General features: G+C 33.0%; 3 protein-coding genes across 9 annotated transcripts; 1 reads left to right on the forward strand and 2 right to left on the reverse strand.

The window, feature by feature from the left end:
- Positions 1–602: 602 nt before the first annotated feature.
- On the reverse strand, positions 603–1,277 carry LOC111399856 (zinc finger protein GIS2-like). The gene has a single exon (XM_023027349.1). The coding sequence runs from the start codon at positions 1,275–1,277 to the stop codon at positions 603–605; it is 675 nt and encodes a 224-aa protein (XP_022883117.1).
- A 1,044-nt stretch (positions 1,278–2,321) lies between these two features.
- On the reverse strand, positions 2,322–6,616 carry LOC111399491. Of its 6 annotated transcripts, none has more exons than XM_023026836.1 (6): positions 6,429–6,616; positions 6,240–6,290; positions 5,629–5,680; positions 5,478–5,536; positions 3,451–3,496; positions 2,322–2,637 (listed from the first exon to the last, which is right to left on the reverse strand). In XM_023026836.1, exons 1-6 carry the CDS (start codon positions 6,552–6,554, stop codon positions 2,378–2,380), a joined length of 594 nt encoding a protein of 197 aa, XP_022882604.1. In that variant the 5' UTR covers positions 6,555–6,616; the 3' UTR covers positions 2,322–2,377. The 6 variants fall into 6 exon arrangements, with proteins under 6 accessions (XP_022882604.1, XP_022882603.1, XP_022882607.1 ...); XM_023026835.1 differs by lacking the exon at positions 3,451–3,496 and adding an exon at positions 5,320–5,365 and having other exon boundaries at positions 6,429–6,615; XM_023026839.1 differs by lacking the exon at positions 3,451–3,496 and adding an exon at positions 5,320–5,365 and having other exon boundaries at positions 2,322–2,728; positions 6,429–6,612.
- A 3,877-nt stretch (positions 6,617–10,493) lies between these two features.
- On the forward strand, positions 10,494–14,504 carry LOC111399492 (60S ribosomal protein L21-2). Of its 2 annotated transcripts, XM_023026841.1 has the most exons (3): positions 10,494–10,830; positions 12,718–13,018; positions 14,179–14,504. In XM_023026841.1, the coding sequence occupies exons 1-2, from the start codon at positions 10,594–10,596 to the stop codon at positions 12,973–12,975; spliced, it is 495 nt and encodes a 164-aa protein (XP_022882609.1). In that variant the 5' UTR covers positions 10,494–10,593; the 3' UTR covers positions 12,976–13,018; positions 14,179–14,504. The 2 variants fall into 2 exon arrangements, with proteins under 2 accessions (XP_022882609.1, XP_022882608.1); XM_023026840.1 differs by lacking the exon at positions 14,179–14,504 and having other exon boundaries at positions 12,718–13,171.
- Positions 14,505–18,825: the final 4,321 nt, after the last annotated feature.

An 18,825-nucleotide genomic window follows, 5' to 3' on the forward strand; every position in this document is an offset into this window, starting at 1 on the left:
GATTGACAAGTTGTTCCACTGAAACTACTAGTCTACTATGGAAATTAGTGTAAGTTAAATTCGTGCACAACTTCAATTCGTACATGTCCTTTTTCATCTTATTGCAGTTTTATTTTGTCTTCTCACGTCTTTCTGTGCTCTACTCTATACAGCTGCAAAAGAATTGATCTTCACGCAAATGCCCTAATGCGTTTAGACATAAGTGGAACAATATGCATTTCATTTTATGTTCAGATCATAATAAAGTTTTGTAGAGCTGAGTTGAGTAGCTGACAAATGTCATTTCAATGCATTCTCAACGTAGAAGGTCAAGATCTGGTACAACATTAGAAACAACAAGTGAAAAGAAACTAAAGGGAATTGCATGCAGATAAAGGAAATGAAGGATAAATTGGAAATAATTAAAGAGATCCTTGTGCCTGCAATCAGCCATGAATTTGAAGAGAATCTGCTATTCTGTGTGCATATGTTTAGTCATGGAATTGAGGGATCAATGTGCATGCGTGATTATTCTTGGAATTTCCTCATCATGGAATAAGTAACAGCCTGCTTCGGAAAAACAGAATATATTGCTCTTGAAGGAAGGAATGTTGTTGAGATCATCAAAGATGTAAATCCAAACACAAATGATCTTTCAAGCTCAGTTTTGAGACGTACCCAAACCCACTTTGAGAAATAGAGTCACTGGTTGATGATAGCCTCGAGTTAAGGTTAGAGAACAACGGCTGCTGATGAATTGATTGCTCCCTGCTGATAGAAGTAGGGGAACAGGAGATTCGCGGCAATGCCAAGGGACTCTCATTAGTTAGTGATGGGGAATAAGAGGTGTAGCCTCCGTAGAACCCAGTGTAAGTATTGCTTCTACTGCTAAATGAATGGTGAGCCATAACAGGGGTCGAGGCTGAACCCTTGTTATAATTGGTCCGGTCAAATATAGGTGTCCGATCAGCAAGGCCAACATGCACAGTTAATGCAGACTGAAGGTAAGAATGCTTAGCACGTCGACGCTCACTCTTGTGTGCATTCTGGTGGCCTCCAAGGGCCTGAGAAGTAGGGAAGTTTCTGTGACAAAAGTGGCATTCAAATTTTCTGCTGCCCATCTCTCGATTTGCCTCTTTGCCTGCAGCATTAGTTTTATTGGATTCTGATTGAGCCTCAACTGTGGAGTTACCTCCAAATTCTTTACCAAACAGTCGTATTGCCTTTTCTTTAACTGGTGGTGCAGGTCGAACCAGAGAGAAATATTCTAAGCCTCTCTCTGTATCTGTTTTTTCCATGGAAGAAATTAGTAGAAACTTTTGTCCCTGGATGTTGGGAAGCAAAGGTTGTGGAATGTGAAAGCAAATGCAGTTGCACTAATTGCAGAAGAGCAGGGTAGAATGTGAAACTGGGAGGAAATGTGATGATCTAATTATAGATAATTTGAAGGCATTTATGTGGCAAATGTGCTTCTTATCAATCAAATCAGACAGATATGAGGAGAGTGTCATTTGGTGGGTCTCTCCTCTTCTCAATGAGTCAAGGCAACGGTACCAAGTACTTGTCGCTGGTTTTAAATAGCCAGCTGGGTGTCGAGAAAGGGTTTATTGGAGGCATTTGCAAGTTGTGGTTCTGGAAAATGCTGAGTCAAATACTTAAATATTAAGCCGGGTATGAACGTACAAAATAGGAAATTAGAAACTTGTGCATTTATTAAACATTCGTGTAGCATAAATTACATTTTATTTTTCTCTTTTCCATTTTTAACCACATAATCTTTCATAAAATGATATTTCATGTAAATCGAAAACTTTTCTTTTTTTTCAACCACTTATTTTTCAAAAAAACACTATTTTACCCATTTTCATTTCCAAAAAATGAGGGCCAAACAAGGGCTATTCAATCCATTGTTTGTCACAGGCGAAAGATTAACATTACTCGTCATAAATAAGTCATTCATATTGTTTGTATGGAGCTTTACCTCAAAAGATGATTTCACAAATACAGGCTGCAGTCTTTTTATGCTCAAAGGTATGCCAAGCATCTATTGAACATAATGACATAAAAAATAAAAATAAAAAAAAATTAATAAAAAAATAAATATAAAAAAATCCTTATGCTCTCTCCCCAGGTGTTCCAAATTCATTTCTACCATAAAAGTCGGGTATAGTTCCAAATTAGAAGTAATGAGCGAATATTGGTAACAACGAATGGTCAATCAACATGGAAACTAAGGTATTAAAAATGGTTACTTCTTCAACAGTAATATTAGTCAATCTTTTAAATCCTACGTAAGATGAAAAAGTGGTGGCAGAGATTTCTGTAGCAAACAATATATAATATGTACAAGTGAATGCTAAAGTAGTTCAGATTCTCAAAAAAATTACATACCACATATTTAATCGAACAACCTTTTTGTATCTTTCATGTAGTAACCTGTGAAGTGTTGAAGTACTTGCCATAAACAACGTTGGTACGAAATGCTCTCGCTATTTAAAAGAAAAGGCATACATAGATATGCTAGATTCACATGTTTCTTCCAGTTACAGGTGGAGTTCATTACACAACTGAAACAAATAAAGAAGATTTTGTGCACCAGCAACTGATCATCTAAGTTCTTTATGTTGAGTTCGGGAGACGTGGGCCTCTTCAATGTGCCTAGTAAGCAATGATAAACCATAATGTGAAGCACTTGAAGCAGCATAATAAGATGTCACAGTGAGTTGAGTGAACTTTGGAAGTGCGTAGCCTGTGAATAAAGGTATTGATCATAAACTTAAAGATATATGAATGAGACGGGTCAAAGCTTCTAAAAAACATTAAGGAAATAGTGTAAGTAATTCTGGTTGCGAATTTGATTTTAAAATTCTTTCCCCATTATACTCTACATTATTAACTAATATAGAAAAATCCAAGTCAGATACCAAAAGGGGAGCTGACAGCTTATAGAATTTCAGAAGGCAGAGGCACAAGGATCCCGTACTACCGTACTCAGAAAAAGCACCAACTCACCATTCAAGCAATTTCATGAAATATGTGAAATTTTCTATGATTAAACAATCAAACACATAAAAGAAAGTGGAACATATGTTTATAGGAAGTATAAATCAAGGGAGTAAATTAAGAATGAAACAATTCTAAAAAATTAAAAATGCAATGGATAAAATATACGTGGCCATAGATATAGCTTGAGATTATCAAATGCTTCAAAAAATTATAATTAACGACTACAAGTTACAACCAACTTCATGCATTGTAACAAGTAGTGAACTATTAGATCCAGATTGAGACCTCCCTGTTAGTCATATAATTTCATATACGGTTTATCCCAGCCCTTTTTTCCATGTAGTCGCTATATGCTCATATTAAACATATATGATTGACAGCATTTAATTCCTTGATTTGCAAGAACCGTAAAATTCTCCAATGTTTTCATATAAATGATGCATGAAATATCAATATCAGGTATACCTCCAAAAGCAGCACTAGCAGTAGATAACATTAGCAGAGGAGGAAGCTGCCAGAGAAGAAAAGGCAAAAGGATGGATATGAGGAAAATAGAAAAAGAGAAAGTAGGAATAATGAGTTTTAATAGATAGCAAAATTCAAGAAAACAATGGGGCTCATACCCCAATTAGAAAAGGAAGCCACTTTGGCCCCTTCACATGTTTCTGGACATAAGGGATCCCTGAAATGATTTTCACCAAGAATGATGAACCACAATGAGATAATAATTGAAACGTGCATGGAGAAGGTGAGGGGAAGAATCCATTTCCATACCTGTGTTGAAAGCATGCACTGCACTTAGCATCCCACCAAGTCCAGAGCCAACCTATTTAAGCAATCCAAATAATATTAAAAAATGTTGGGCAAAAATAACATGAAAATGACCATGACCGTAACCCATGTACAAATTGTCGACTACAATTCCAAACTCTGAAAGAAAAAGTTAAACAATAGGTTTTACAGAGAGTACAAACATGATAACGACATCAACAATGTTTGATATAGATGCTATTGAGGCAGATAATGGATAGCCAAATTATTCATCATTGTATGTTTTTGCATTTGTTATTTTGTTAGAAATTATTTTCTTTTAGGTGTAATTGTTAGACGATGAAGGTTAAGTATTCTGTTGAGAAGGTGTCCATCACACCCATTAGGTCATTAATGTACTATTTAATGGACTCAATGCCACTCAATAAGATGGACCTCATTTATACAGTTTCAGATTTCATTCTACAGTGTTATCTCTTATCCACGTGAGAAACAACTCCAACAGAGGTTCAAAATCAAAAGTTTTATATTCATTAAAAATCGAAAACATATACGAATCTAGTAATTTAATGCCAAATATAGCAGTAGAAAAAATAGTAAAAAGATACTCGTACCACAGCAGTGGCATCGTGCAGAACTGGAGTGATTTCCCATTCCGAGTTTTCCTATTCCAAAACAGTTGAACGTATGTTTTCAATACAGGGAAAGAAAATTAAGGTAGTCCAAATGCTCACGGAGACATATGATCGAACAGATCATTGGCAAAGTTGAAAATTTGCATTATCTTACAAATATATACGTACAGAACTAGGGTTTAAAAGAGAGAGGCAGCGGGGGCAGCGGGCCGATCCGAGGCCGGGTTTAATGGTGGGATCATGGTGGAGATTTCCTGTTCTCAGCTTCTCCTCGTACACTTCTCGAGTCCCCATCTGTTTCGATTTTGGGTCGGCGTAGACTCTCAATTATAAAACCGATTCCTGTACTTCTCAACTAGTTTTATGCTATTCAATTTCAGTCCTTGAGCTTTCTTAAACGTTTCAATTTTGTCCACATGATCTCAATTCACCTTTCATTTGCACATTTTGAAAATGTATAAGTATTACATCACACATTTTTATCTATTTATAATTTATAAATACTTTTCAAACATTCTTCTTAATTTGGCATTTCATGCTTTTAAGAGAATCAGCTTTGGTTAGGCCAAAAAAACAATCAACTATGACAAAAAAAGGTAAAGTGCTTTTGTTTCAAATTATGTATTAAAATTAGAATGTTTGCGTTAGATAATAAAATGTGTTTATAATAGTATGTCATAAAACCTAATATATATAAGTCTCCTTTTGATTTGGATAAAGTAGTGAACTATTAGATCCAGATTGAGACCTCCCTGTTAGTCACATAATTTCATATACGGTTTATCCCAGCCCTTTTTTCCATGTAGTCGCTATATGCTCATATTAAACATATATGATTGACAGCATTTAATTCCTTGATTTGCAAGAACCGTAAAATTCTCCAATGTTTTCATATAAATGATGCATGAAATATCAATATCAGGTATACCTCCAAAAGCAGCACTAGCAGTAGATAACATTAGCAGAGGAGGAAGCTGCCAGAGAAGAAAAGGCAAAAGGATGGATATGAGGAAAATAGAAAAAGAGAAAGTAGGAATAATGAGTTTTAATAGATAGCAAAATTCAAGAAAACAATGGGGCTCATACCCCAATTAGAAAAGGAAGCCACTTTGGCCCCTTCACATGTTTCTGGACATAAGGGATCCCTGAAATGATTTTCACCAAGAATGATGAACCACAATGAGATAATAATTGAAACATGCATGGAGAAGGTGAGGGGAAGAATCCATTTCCATACCTGTGTTGAAAGCATGCACTGCACTTAGCATCCCACCAAGTCCAGAGCCAACCTATTTAAGCAATCCAAATAATATTAAAAAATGTTGGGCAAAAATAACATGAAAATGACCATGACCGTAACCCATGTACAAATTGTCGACTACAATTCCAAACTCTGAAAGAAAAAGTTAAACAATAGGTTTTACAGAGAGTACAAACATGATAACGACATCAACAATGTTTGATATAGATGCTATTGAGGCAGATAATGGATAGCCAAATTATTCATCATTGTATGTTTTTGCATTTGTTATTTTGTTAGAAATTATTTTCTTTTAGGTGTAATTGTTAGACGATGAAGGTTAAGTATTCTGTTGAGAAGGTGTCCATCACACCCATTAGGTCATTAATGTACTATTTAATGGACTCAATGCCACTCAATAAGATGGACCTCATTTATACAGTTTCAGATTTCATTCTACAGTGTTATCTCTTATCCACGTGAGAAACAACTCCAACAGAGGTTCAAAATCAAAAGTTTTATATTCATTAAAAATCGAAAACATATACGAATCTAGTAATTTAATGCCAAATATAGCAGTAGAAAAAATAGTAAAAAGATACTCGTACCACAGCAGTGGCATCGTGCAGAACTGGAGTGATTTCCCATTCCGAGTTTTCCTATTCCAAAACAGTTGAACGTATGTTTTCAATACAGGGAAAGAAAATTAAGGTAGTCCAAATGCTCACGGAGACATATGATCGAACAGATCATTGGCAAAGTTGAAAATTTGCATTATCTTACAAATATATACGTACAGAACTAGGGTTTAAAAGAGAGAGGCAGCGGGGGCAGCGGGCCGATCCGAGGCCGGGTTTAATGGTGGGATCATGGTGGAGATTTCCTGTTCTCAGCTTCTCCTCGTACACTTCTCGAGTCCCCATCTGTTTCGATTTTGGGTCGGCGTAGACTCTCAATTATAAAACCGATTCCTGTACTTCTCAACTAGTTTTATGCTATTCACTTTCAGTCCTTGAGCTTTCTTAAACGTTTCAATTTTGTCCACGAGGTTTTGAGATGTTGAGCTTTCTTAAACGTTTCAATTTTGTCCACTTGATCTCAATTCACCTTTCATTTGCACATTTTGAAAATGTATAAGTATTACATCACACATTTTTATCTATTTATAATTTATAAATACTTTTCAAACATTCTTCTTAATTTGGCATTTCTTGCTTTTAAGAGAATCAGCTTTAGTTGGACCGAAAAAACAATCAACTATGACAAAAAAAGGTAAAGTGCTTTTGTTTCAAATTATGTATTAAAATTAGAATGTTTGCGTTAGATAATAAAATGTGTTTATAATAGTATGTCATAAAACCTAATATATATAAGTCTCCTTTTGATTTGGATAAGTATTAGATTTTTTTTTGTAGATTTTGATAAATTTTGATAACATATATGTTTCAAAGCTGAGAAAATGTTTGGATCTTACGAATTATGTGATTAAAAAAAAAGTTTAAAAACATAAGTTTTAAGAAGCGGGGGCTAAATCTCCAAAACCTTGGACAAAAAGTGAATTAACTTAATTAATTAAAGTTAAATTAGGGTGCGTTTTATAGCAAGCATGAAATTTGTATGAAAAAAATAAATTCTAAGTAATTAAGTGCTTGTTTGTGCCCTCGTTATTTGTGAGTAATGTATTATGGAATAGTGATTAACGTTGAAATGTGTTATTAAAAAATAAGAATTTTTTCTTTTACGAATAATATTATTTTAATGAAGAATGTGTAGTTGAAAATGAGTACTGTAGAAAAAATAATGTGGTAAAATATGAAAAAAATGGTAGACAAAACAAAGGCTCAATAGCCTATAACTTATTTGTATAAAAATTATAAATAGAATATATTTAATTGATTTAGTTTTTAACGTAGAAAATATTATATTTGTTCATTTTTTATTAATGGGTAGATAAGATAGAGAGAATAGAGGATAGAAAGAAAGAGAAAGTTAATTACTGGAAAATTATAAACTAATCCTCCCTAAAAAAATTGTTTTATGTTATAAAATAGTGAGAAAAGAGAAGAAAATATAGAGAAATCAATTGACCTGTGTATTTTATTAGAGCCAAAACATCATATTTATAGGAAATAATTAGGGTTACAATTAATACAACAATTATAATGACTAGGATTGCAAAGATGTAAGAGTCATTCATAAATGTTACTATATTTACAACACTTTAACTTGAATGATTTTTTTGTACAATAAAATATCTCATTGAAATATTATTTGGCAAAAATATGATGGGGCAAAAATGTCAACAAATGAAAGTAATTAGAATAATAAAATATTGTCTCGTTAAAATCTTGTCAAGAAAATTTAGTAAAACAAAACTTGATCGAAGGATAAAGAGTACGACAACTCTTCCTGATTCCAATTTTTATATCAAGCAATTCATATCTTGTATGTCAATGTCTTCAACAAAATTCAATGGGACAAACTTGATGACTGTAATAACATAATGATTCAAAAAAAACCTTTTGATGATCTTATTGAGCGTTTCACACATATAAGAGTTATTAGGAAGGTAAATATTTTGATGCTATTGACATTTCATTACACAAAAGTTATGTCTCGTTAGAACCTTATTATGAAAATCCTGTGGAAATTCGTAATAAAGGAAAATGGTGTATTATTATTATTTTTTAATATGTTACAAAAGTTGTATTGTTAAAAACTTGTCAGGAAAATCCAATGGAACAAAACATTGGTCAAGGAAAAAAGAGTACAACGCATATTTACTCATATTCATGATAATATCACTTGAATTATACTTTATGCATATTAAATCCTTCAAAATAATATTAATAGTCATACCATATGGTTAGTTATAATCAAATTTATTATATGCACATCAAATTTCATGTATTGTCATACAAATAAAATAGAAACTTGTGATTACATTAACCCCATTATAATTTATCTATCTGCAAAGTTTTCATGAAATTCATTAAGTAAAGAGTCATACATCTTACGTTATTATTTTACTTTTAATATTTTTATTTGGCATAGTAGACACTTTTAGGTATTCGAATTGTACATCCAATAGCTTCAAATTTCTCTAATAAATTCAATTTGTTAGGATTGTGTCTATTTATTTGGCCAATTATTTCTTCGATCTATATATTTCGACACATTTATTTTGATTCCTTGCTATATGTGCAGTATTTCATATGTAAAAGTGTTGTCGACAACATTTTCCTTTTCGATTTTATTCTTTTCTATAATGACATAACTTGTTGGGATATCTCAATTTTTAACATATCAGGTATTTAAACATCTTTTGAAATTTTATAATTTGTTATGTCTAAAAACTCATCAAGAGTATATGCTTCCTTAATAGAACCATCTCTACTAATTACTTCATTTTCGTTTGAAGATTTTTGTATTAGAATAAACTTAACTAACTGTCCTCTAGGATGTTAATTCGAGTTGGAGCATTTAAAGTTAATGTGTGATATATTATTATCTCTTTGGTAAGTAAATTTATCTAAAAGAATTATCTTTTACTAGGGTCTATAGCAAGAAGAATTATGATGTTGGCATAATGCGTACACACACACACGTGTGTGTGTGTGTGTCTATATATATATATACACACATATACATATACACATACATACATATATATTTCTAAATAGAAATGAGAAAATACTTTGTTATCAATTAAATTAATTGGAGACATTTAACAAACAATAATATGAAATTATTTATGTCTTAGCTAACACCTATCAAAAGGTTGAGTTTTAGGATCACTATCATTGACAAGACTCACCATCTTGATTGTACAATCTCAAAATTATGTTCTTAATTTAAAATTTGAGCAATAAATTTGCAAAATTTAGGTTGCGAACACTATGAAATCATCTAGTATATATAACAAATCAAATGAGATACAAATAATATTTAGATAGTCAACGCAGTGGGAGACGAAAGTTGGACCTGGGAGGTGAATGGATTTGAACCAAAATTGGTAGAGCATGATAATCATTCGTTAGCTTCTGAGGTCACGAAGCAGGGCTTTAACTCAGAGCTCTAGAAATTGAAGGACAAAGTCAAGGTCCCATTTTTTCCATATTTTTTAATGTTTTTTCCTTTGTATGTATTGAAACGGAGAGTTATAATTATTATTTTTTACTTCCTCTGCAGGTTTCAATGTCAACTCATTTTTAATTGCCACGGCTTTTCAAGATTTTCATTAAATTTAAGGTTGTTAGTTGAAGGCGTGTTCCTTGATTTGTCGTCGACTCCACAATTATGGGGAGAACCTAGTCGAGAAGCAAATTGATTTCTTGTGTTGTCCAAGAGGCTCAAAGTTCAAATGTAAGTGATATTTGCATGATTTAGTAAAACTGGGAAGTTGTAGAGGCATGTTGTTCATGTGGACGCTTAAACAACTTGTGTACTATATGAGTCATTGAATGAGACATTATGATACCAGGTTCTCAGGTGTTATTTTTTATAATTATTTTTGTTATAGTTAAAATAAATAAACTATAACAAAAATAATTGTAAAAAATAATACCCATCTTTTTACTCTTTGGTAAAAAAATCAGTTCTTTGGGGGAAAAAAATCACTCTCAAACAAGCTCGAAACCTCTTTTTTTTTAAAAAGTGACACAAGTTCATAAAAAAATGATATTGTGTCACTTTTTAATTTTACACAGTATCTTTTACTTTTAAAAAAAATCATATAACTTTTTAAAACACCATCTAATTTTAAAGGTATTTTCGTATGTTGTCCAGCTAAAAATAAAGAAAAGCCCATAGAGGCTTTGGGCCCCGTGCATCCCAAAAACCCAGCCACTTCAATTCGCAAGACATTATCGATTTATCTTTGATATAGGGTTTTTTATTCGTTTCTCGCAGTCGCAAAGAAGCGTGGGAGAGCAGAAGCAAGCGAGAGTGTGAAACGCAAATATGCCTGCTGGACACGGACTGAGGTCGAGGACTCGGGATCTTTTCTCGAGGCCTTTCAGGAAGAAGGGCCCAACTCCTCTCTCAATCTATTTGCGGACCTACAAGATTGGAGACTATGTCGATGTCAAGGTGAACGGGTCAATTCACAAGGGCATGCCCCACAAGTTCTACCATGGCCGCACCGGCCGCGTCTGGAACGTCACAAAACGTGCCATAGGTGTTGAAGTCAACAAACAGGTCTAATCAATTTATAATACGTATTTGTATCTACATTTTGTGTAAATATGTTTTGAGTAATACTGTTTGGTAGCCACTAGTTTATATTAGAGCACGTAGAACTCGTTTTGCTTTTATAAGCATTTTTTTTTTCTTTTGGTAGACTTGTATGTTTGCATTTGGGGGACGAAGTGGATATTGTAATGAACTAATTTTGGAAATGACTTGTTGAGATTTGACCATGTATAAGTTTGAGTTTGTTATATGAACAAATTTGTGGTTTTGCTGGTGATTGACTCAATTCATGCTTACTCTTGCAATTTTTGTTATGGGGGATGGAGGGTTGTGGCTATGTCATGATCTTAAACTAGTGTTCACTCCTGTTTTCTTGATTCTTACACACTGTACACGCATGTTATGTGAATTTGTATGGTTCTATTCACGTACCTATTTTGTGTTTCTGATTTTAAGTGATTGCTGGTTTCTATCTGTTTGGACATATTAGTGTGATTATAGAAGCTTGGGTTAATATCTACATATGGCTTCGCTTAAAAGTTTTTACTTATGGTTGAAGTTAAATATGCGTGTTTGCTTCATGTATTCATCTCACTTTCAGAAGGGGAAGTAAACTCTTTAACTGATTTATTTTTCTAATTTCATGACTTTGCTTTTGCCAAATAAATTTTAACAATTACTTGAAAAAGTAGTGCTCAATAGTTGTGATTTGGCACACAAATGTGATCTTGGAAAAAGCGAAAAGGGGATAAAAGTATGTTAATTATTTTGTATATATGTGTGGTTATTTGGGTGACAAAGTGGATATTGTAGTGAATTAATTTTGGAAATGACTGGTCGAGACTTGAGCATATGTAAGTTTGAGTTTGTTATATGAACAAATTTGTGGTTTTGCTGGTTATTGACTCAATTCAGGCTTACTCTTGCAGTTCTGTTTTGGGGGGTGGCTGGCGGGTTGTGGCTATATCATGATCTTAATCTAGTGTTCACTCCTGTTTTCTTGATTATTACACACGTCATGTGGATTTGTATGGTTCTATTTATGTACCTATTTTGTGTTTCTGATTTTAAGTGATTGCTAGTTTCTATCTGTCTGGACATATTAGTGTGATTATAGGAGCTTGTGTTAATACATATGGCTCTGCTTAAAAGTTTTTACTTATGGTTAAGTTAAATATGCTTGTTTACTTCATGTAATCATCACGCTTGGAGAAGGGGAAGTAAACTCTCAACTGATTTATCTTTCTAATTTCACGATTTTGCTTTTGGCGAATAAATTTTAACAATTACTTGAAAAAGTAGTGCTCAATAGTTGTGATTTGGCGCACAAATGTGATATTGGAAAAAGCGAAAATGGGATAAAATATTTGACATTGTAAATGTGTAAATAAAAAGACTGAATGTGCAGCAACTGCCTATGTGCAAGAAGCTGATGCTGTTTACTGTATCATATTTATTTCTTTTGCTTAAATGCTGAATCTGTATCCTGTGGAAGGTGAAGTCAAAAGTTAACTTCAAGCCATATAAGTTTGGTATTTAAGATCTTTTGTTATCTTAATATTAATATTCGTTTTCTGTCATTGCCATCTTATGTGCTATTTTCCCTAAATTTTGAATGTTGTTCCTGATATTGGATTATTGGTCTGTTAGTGCCATCTATATGCAAATTTTCCTGAAATTTGAGTTCTATTCCTTCCCATTTTCATGCCAATGTCCTTTTCTCACCTGGTGACGGTAGAGATGAAGTTTTCCTGTACATGGAACTGATGTCAGAAAGAATTGATCGTTGCTTTTGCAGTTAATGCATAATTGATGGATCCTTCTTTTGTTATTTGATTGCGCACTCAACTACATAGTTTTATTGTTTAAATTTCTCGTGTTCAATGAATACAGGTTGGTAATCGCATAATAAGGAAGAGGATCCATGTCCGAGTCGAGCATGTGCAGCCCTCACGCTGCCATGAGGAATTCCTGCAAAGAATCAAGAGAAATGATGCACTAAAAGTGGAAGCAAAAGCTAGAGGGGAAGTGATAAGCACTAAGAGGCAGCCAAAGGGCCCTAAACCTGGCTTCATGGTGGAAGGTGCAACTTTAGAAACAGTTACACCAATTCCCTACGACGTGGTCAATGATCTCAAGGGTGGTTATTAAGCATATTATTTGGTGTTCTTGCTCTATTAATTTGCTTGGAACGGTGAGTGTATTAAGTTCAGTTTACTTTCTGCTTTCGACATTAGCTCTATTCTGAGTCTTCATTCCATAAGAAAAGGCTCTTGGTTCATCGACGAGTTGTTTGAATGAATGACATGAATGTTTCTATTGAATGGTCGAGTCAATTTCTTGTGGAGATCTTTTGTTGCTAGACTTATTTCATGTTGAGTAACTCCACGAGTAGTTGATAATTGGAACTTTGGGAAAGTAAGATAGTAGAGGTGACAGTTGAAGAGCTACTTAGCATTACTTTAAATGAGGCAATGGACATCAAAGCTTAATATGTGATCTAGAATTCTACTTTCATATTTATGTCATCAATAAAGCTAATAAAACCGACGTTTCTCATTTTATTTCATGCATCTGTTTTGGAGAATGGAAGCTTATTACGAATTGAGTCAGTCGATTTTCGATGAAATTTTTATGGGAGGACGCAAGCTGTGTTAAAGTGTTGAGTCATATGTAAATGAATAACGGGGAATAGCAAAGCATACCACAGAAGAAAGAAGTAATAATTTTAATCGGATAAAAAAATCTAAAACAGAAGTATTATATAGGAAAAGGAAATAGGAGTGAATACAAAGAAAAGAACTTGTGCTGGAGTGAACAACACATTAAACCCCTGTTTGGTTTGGTTAAAAATTAGGTTCATAGTAAATTTTGATAAAAGTTCATAAATATATTATTTAATTCTTTTTTTTTTTTTTTTGAATAAAAGTGCGTTTGAAAAATGAAAGCGTAGTATTTGCCTCTACTTGTCTACCATTTTCTAATTTTTTTTTTAAACTCATTTTTAATTACATATTTTTATAATAAAATATTTTGCACGTAACTTTTATCTACTTTTTAAATACAAATTTTCCAAAAAAAAAAAATTACTATTCCAAAACTTATCGAAAGGGGCTTAGTGTATAAAGAGTGCATAATGTGAATTAAGTTTTTCATTTTCTTTCCTACACAAAAGGGGTTGAGGTAATATTTTGGAAGAGAATACTAGGCGTTGAGAATGAAGACATCATCTGCAGTCTTTGTCTTCATCATGCTCGCTTTCTCTTCGGGTTCTCTCTCTTTATTTTACTTTTGCTTTCTCTCTATTTCTTTCCTTCTATACAGATGGTGTAATAGTTGAATTTTTCACTGCAGCTTGGCAGATGAGTAATGCTAATGGGGTCTGGATTCCAGAGCATCGTTGCCATAAAGAAATGAATTCAGACAAATGTGACTTGAAAAAATGTATGGCAAAATGTTCGGAAAAGCCGCTCGGGATGGGAAAATGCAGAGGAAGCCATTGCATCTGCACGTATTACTGCCATCACCCTCCAGAATAATCTTCTGTTTAAAGTGCTTTCATCTCTTGCCCCTATCCTTGCGTGATAATCTCTCTCTCTTTGTTTTTCTTTTTGAATGAATTCTCTAAATTTATGTTGTTTCTTCTCAAATGAATCTTGTCCAGGACACCTTCTAATTTCTATGAATGTTTGCTGTAACTAGTTTTACATAAGCATACAAAAAATGGAATATACTATTTGTATATAATGCGCTATCCATCTGGGTGTTGATCCCCAAGGCTCTCTCCATGTACGGGGATGACACCTTGACGTACTTTATCACCCACAAAATATACTGTCGAGAGATGATAGTTCACTATTGTTTGGTCAAAATCCTACAAGCGTACCGATTCATTGGTAAGTAATAGCAAAAGTGATAAAAGAGTATTGTTGTTATGAGGATTTAGATTATAGTTTAAGTTTAATCAATTCGAGCTTAAAACGAAAAAACATAAAATTGATGATTAAACTTGAGTAATTATAATTCTAACTAATTTATACTATGACTATTTAGCTAAATACGAATGAAAGATTACATAAAATATATTGATTTTAAAAAAAAAAATGCTAGGAATTCGATTCTAGTTAGTATTCGTTATAGTTCTCAAATTCTCACTTTTAACCCAATTTATGATTAGATTGAAATCAACAGTCATATATTATCTAACGATCTTTTTCAAGTAGAGATGCACCTATTGTCACATATGATCCGAAATGTCCCTATGCCGTATTCGAATGCGTAAAAATGCATTCAATAACAAGATTATTAGAATGGATTGCACAAAGTATAGACAATTGTCTCTTACTTCTATAAGACCATATGTTGATTGTCAATTATATCTGCTTTAGCCAGAAACAAAGTATGCACAAACATATTTAAAGATTGATCGTTCATTCAAATATTAATTAAAACCTTGACATCTACCACTTAAACACAAATTAGGAATTGGAAGAAGAAACGTTTGAATAAAAACACCAACGGTTTACATCATCATCCTAAATGGATTTAGCCAATCATTTACGTAATACAAAAACATATTAAATTGATTATTCGTCACCCAGAATATCTAACTACAAAAAGAAGGTCGACGATGAATTTTCTTCCCCTTGAAGTCTCCAAGAAATCCCAATCTTCTCACTTAAGATTTTCAATCTCGAATCAAGAATCTTGAAAGTATAATGTGTTTTGTATAATTTTCTCTCTAAATCTCTCAATCTCCTATTTGCAAGATGAATAATCATGAAATTGGCCTTCCAAATTATTTAAAAGCATGCACCAATTGCTTTCCTTGAAGAGTCCAACTTAAACTGGGGAACAGAAATTCTGCTCACCCGTGATACCAAGTAATCTCAAGGTGGAAAGACCTCCGATCGCATGGGCTAATTGAATTAGCCTTGGGGTTAGATACAAGGCATTCTTGCAATAGCAAAGCTATAATTGTTGCTCCTCTTCGATTTGATCCTCGACTTTTTATTTTGTCCAACTATAGTCCCTTCTGAATTTGCATTGAAGACCCTTCATCTTTTAAATCTTGACACCTTGGTCCTTTCCATAGTTTGTCAATTTAGGTCTTTTTCATCCAATTTCCACTCCGTTTCTCCAATAGCTATCCAACATTGACTTTCTCCAAAAACAAAGAATATAGAACTAAAATTAAGTGTCAATACAATAAAAGTAATTCGAAACGTCCACTTTTGATGGCCCGTATAAATATATAAAATTACACTCATCAACTATCAGAAAATAACAACATACCAAATGATCTAGAAATATATTTCCTTCAACCAATATCATGTGAACCTCGTTCATGAGTCGAGAAATTATCAAAGCTCTGAAGCTTATGTAACTAATAAAACAATCTTGTTATGAATAGACAATCTACCGTAATAAATTGTTGCTGGTCAAATCGTATACAGCTCATGCACTTCTTCGTCCTCTCCCCGTCCTACCGTACCATAATATAAGGTCTCCTTTATCAACAGAAGAAGTGTCGCAATTTAACCAGACACTTAAATGGATTTCCTTCAATAGTGGATTGCTATTTTGTTTTTGAGTTGCTGTACTTACTTTGAAGGAAAAAATCACTGTCTTGCAAAACAAGCATGTGCTCGTGATTGCATTGAGATGGTAAAATTTCTGCATAAAACACTCACACGTGAACAAATTTGATGATCATAAAATCACCCTCGATGGCCACACTTCATTGAATTACCATGCTTGTTTGAAACAATGCCAAATATTCATTTCAAACATACATAGTTCATTGACCTTTTTGCCAATGCAATCATTGATATCAAGGGTAGTAATCGTATTTGAACTGAAGCTAGAGAGTAACAAGTTTTTGGTTGAGTGATCTTTTTGTAAGGAATTCTTTGTATTATATTGGAAAAGTATTTCATACAGTGTCGAGTTTAGGAATATTAGTGAGTTGGGCTGTCATTGACTAGTGAACGCTGATCATCAGTTGTCAATATCCACAATAGAGAGATTCTTTATTAATATTCAATTAAATAATATTAAAAAAATACTTCAATCAATTTATAAATACTTTCATTACTCTTTGAAGCTTTTAAGCAAATAGCATGCATTACAAATGCCACAAATAATCAATTATACCTCCGGCAGCTGAATTGTGATTCGAAAAAAAGAAAAAAAAAAAAAAAAAAAAACCGACAATGTATTCAAAATCTCAAGGCTCTCCTGTTGGGCTGCCACATCCACCTGGTGTGGAAAAAATCTGGCCTCCCGTTTTAAGAACATTGGATCCTTCATCCGAGAAACTACAATTTTTAGACTGATACGGATGAGCATCGTCCCACACCAATCACCTTCAAACACGTCACACCACCTTATTTTCACTCAAATAAATAACTTTTTTTTTCTACTCCCAATGCAACCCCACCACCAAATCTTAAGCACAAAACCCCTCATTCTGTGAAGGGAATCTAATAGTTACACATTTGTAATTCAACATATAGAAGCAAAAAATCACACGAATTATCACAAAAAAGAATCCAATAATCCTTATCGAGGGCTCAAACAGTCTCAATATCTTGGCTTTCTTGAAAAAAAAAAATTGTTCTTCAAAATCCCGCAAGCGTACGGTTTCGTTGTACAAGTAATAATCATGATGAAAAAGAGATCGTACCATAGGGAATAAGGCTCGATTCTAGTATATTTGATATAGTTAAATTTGTGTTTGTAACCAAAAGATGATTGGTGAATAGCTAATTAAGTTTTGTAACTAAAACTTGTAAAATCAAATGAAAGTTTGGTTTAAAAATCAAATGAGTAAACGTATTGAATTTTCGAGGCCACTTAATAATTCATAGTTCCAATTCGCAACCATTAGTAATTATCACAATTCATACAATTGTGACGATCGATAATTTCATTTTTATTTATTATTTTTTCTCAAAATATAATAAACCTATAGTTACCACGAGACATCATATTCTTAGTCAGAATTCGTATGGCAAACATGCATTGATTTTTATGATTATCACACATGATCGCACACGTCATAAATATTATTCCTAATATTTATTGCCTATTTGTTCCAATAAGAGTTTTTCTATCTATTGTGAGTTTTTCAACATTACGAATAAGTAACTTATTATCTTAATGGTGCACAAATATTAAAACAGTGTAATTGTGCATATTAATGGAATCATAACGCAAAAATTAAGATAAAAACACAAACACTCGAACTAAAAATGAAGAATCAAAGAATTTTGTCATCCATCCAATTCTAAGGATTCTAGCCTAGCTTGTTAATGTAAGAATTACAAAGAAATAAATGAAAGCCATCACCCGAATAATTAATGATGAAGAAAATCTAGAAATTTTCAATTTATTCCTTCAAATTCGGATCCAAGCAATGAATTCTTTATTTTTTAATGTATATTCTCTTCGTTTTCCCTCAAAATTTGGCTCTCAATCATAAAATTAGGTCCTCCCACATTTTAGAAGACTCTTTGTATAAATATGGTGTCAAAAGATTACACACCAAGAGTTTTCAAAACAAAATAAGGAAATATAATTTTTTACCGGAGTTGAACAATACGTATGCATTGTTCAATTGGTGTGTATGCATAGTTTATTTAAATTGGTCTCTGAAGTGCAAATTTTCAACCTGCAGACCTTGTGTATGCACGGTTCAAGTTTTGGTGGCTAATTTGCAAATTGGTCCCTAAACTTCTTCAAGTGTTTGTTTTGATTATTTTCCAAAATTTCTCGTTCCATTGACTTCTCTTCAATTCAAATTAACTTTTGGCATCATCAAATCATCCTCTCGCAATCTGACTTAACTTTTGAATTACTGCATTTTAGTCCCCGAAGTTTGGATTCACTTCATTTTATCCATTTTTTGTTCTTTTTTCCAATTCTTCTTTGAAATATGATTTTTTTCGTAATAAAATCAATAAATAACAAATTAGGTACTAATCCATCCAAAAAATA

Source organism: Olea europaea, chromosome 9 (genome assembly GCF_002742605.1).
Source record: "Olea europaea var. sylvestris chromosome 9, O_europaea_v1, whole genome shotgun sequence".
Classification (NCBI taxonomy): Eukaryota; Viridiplantae; Streptophyta; class Magnoliopsida; order Lamiales; family Oleaceae; genus Olea; species Olea europaea.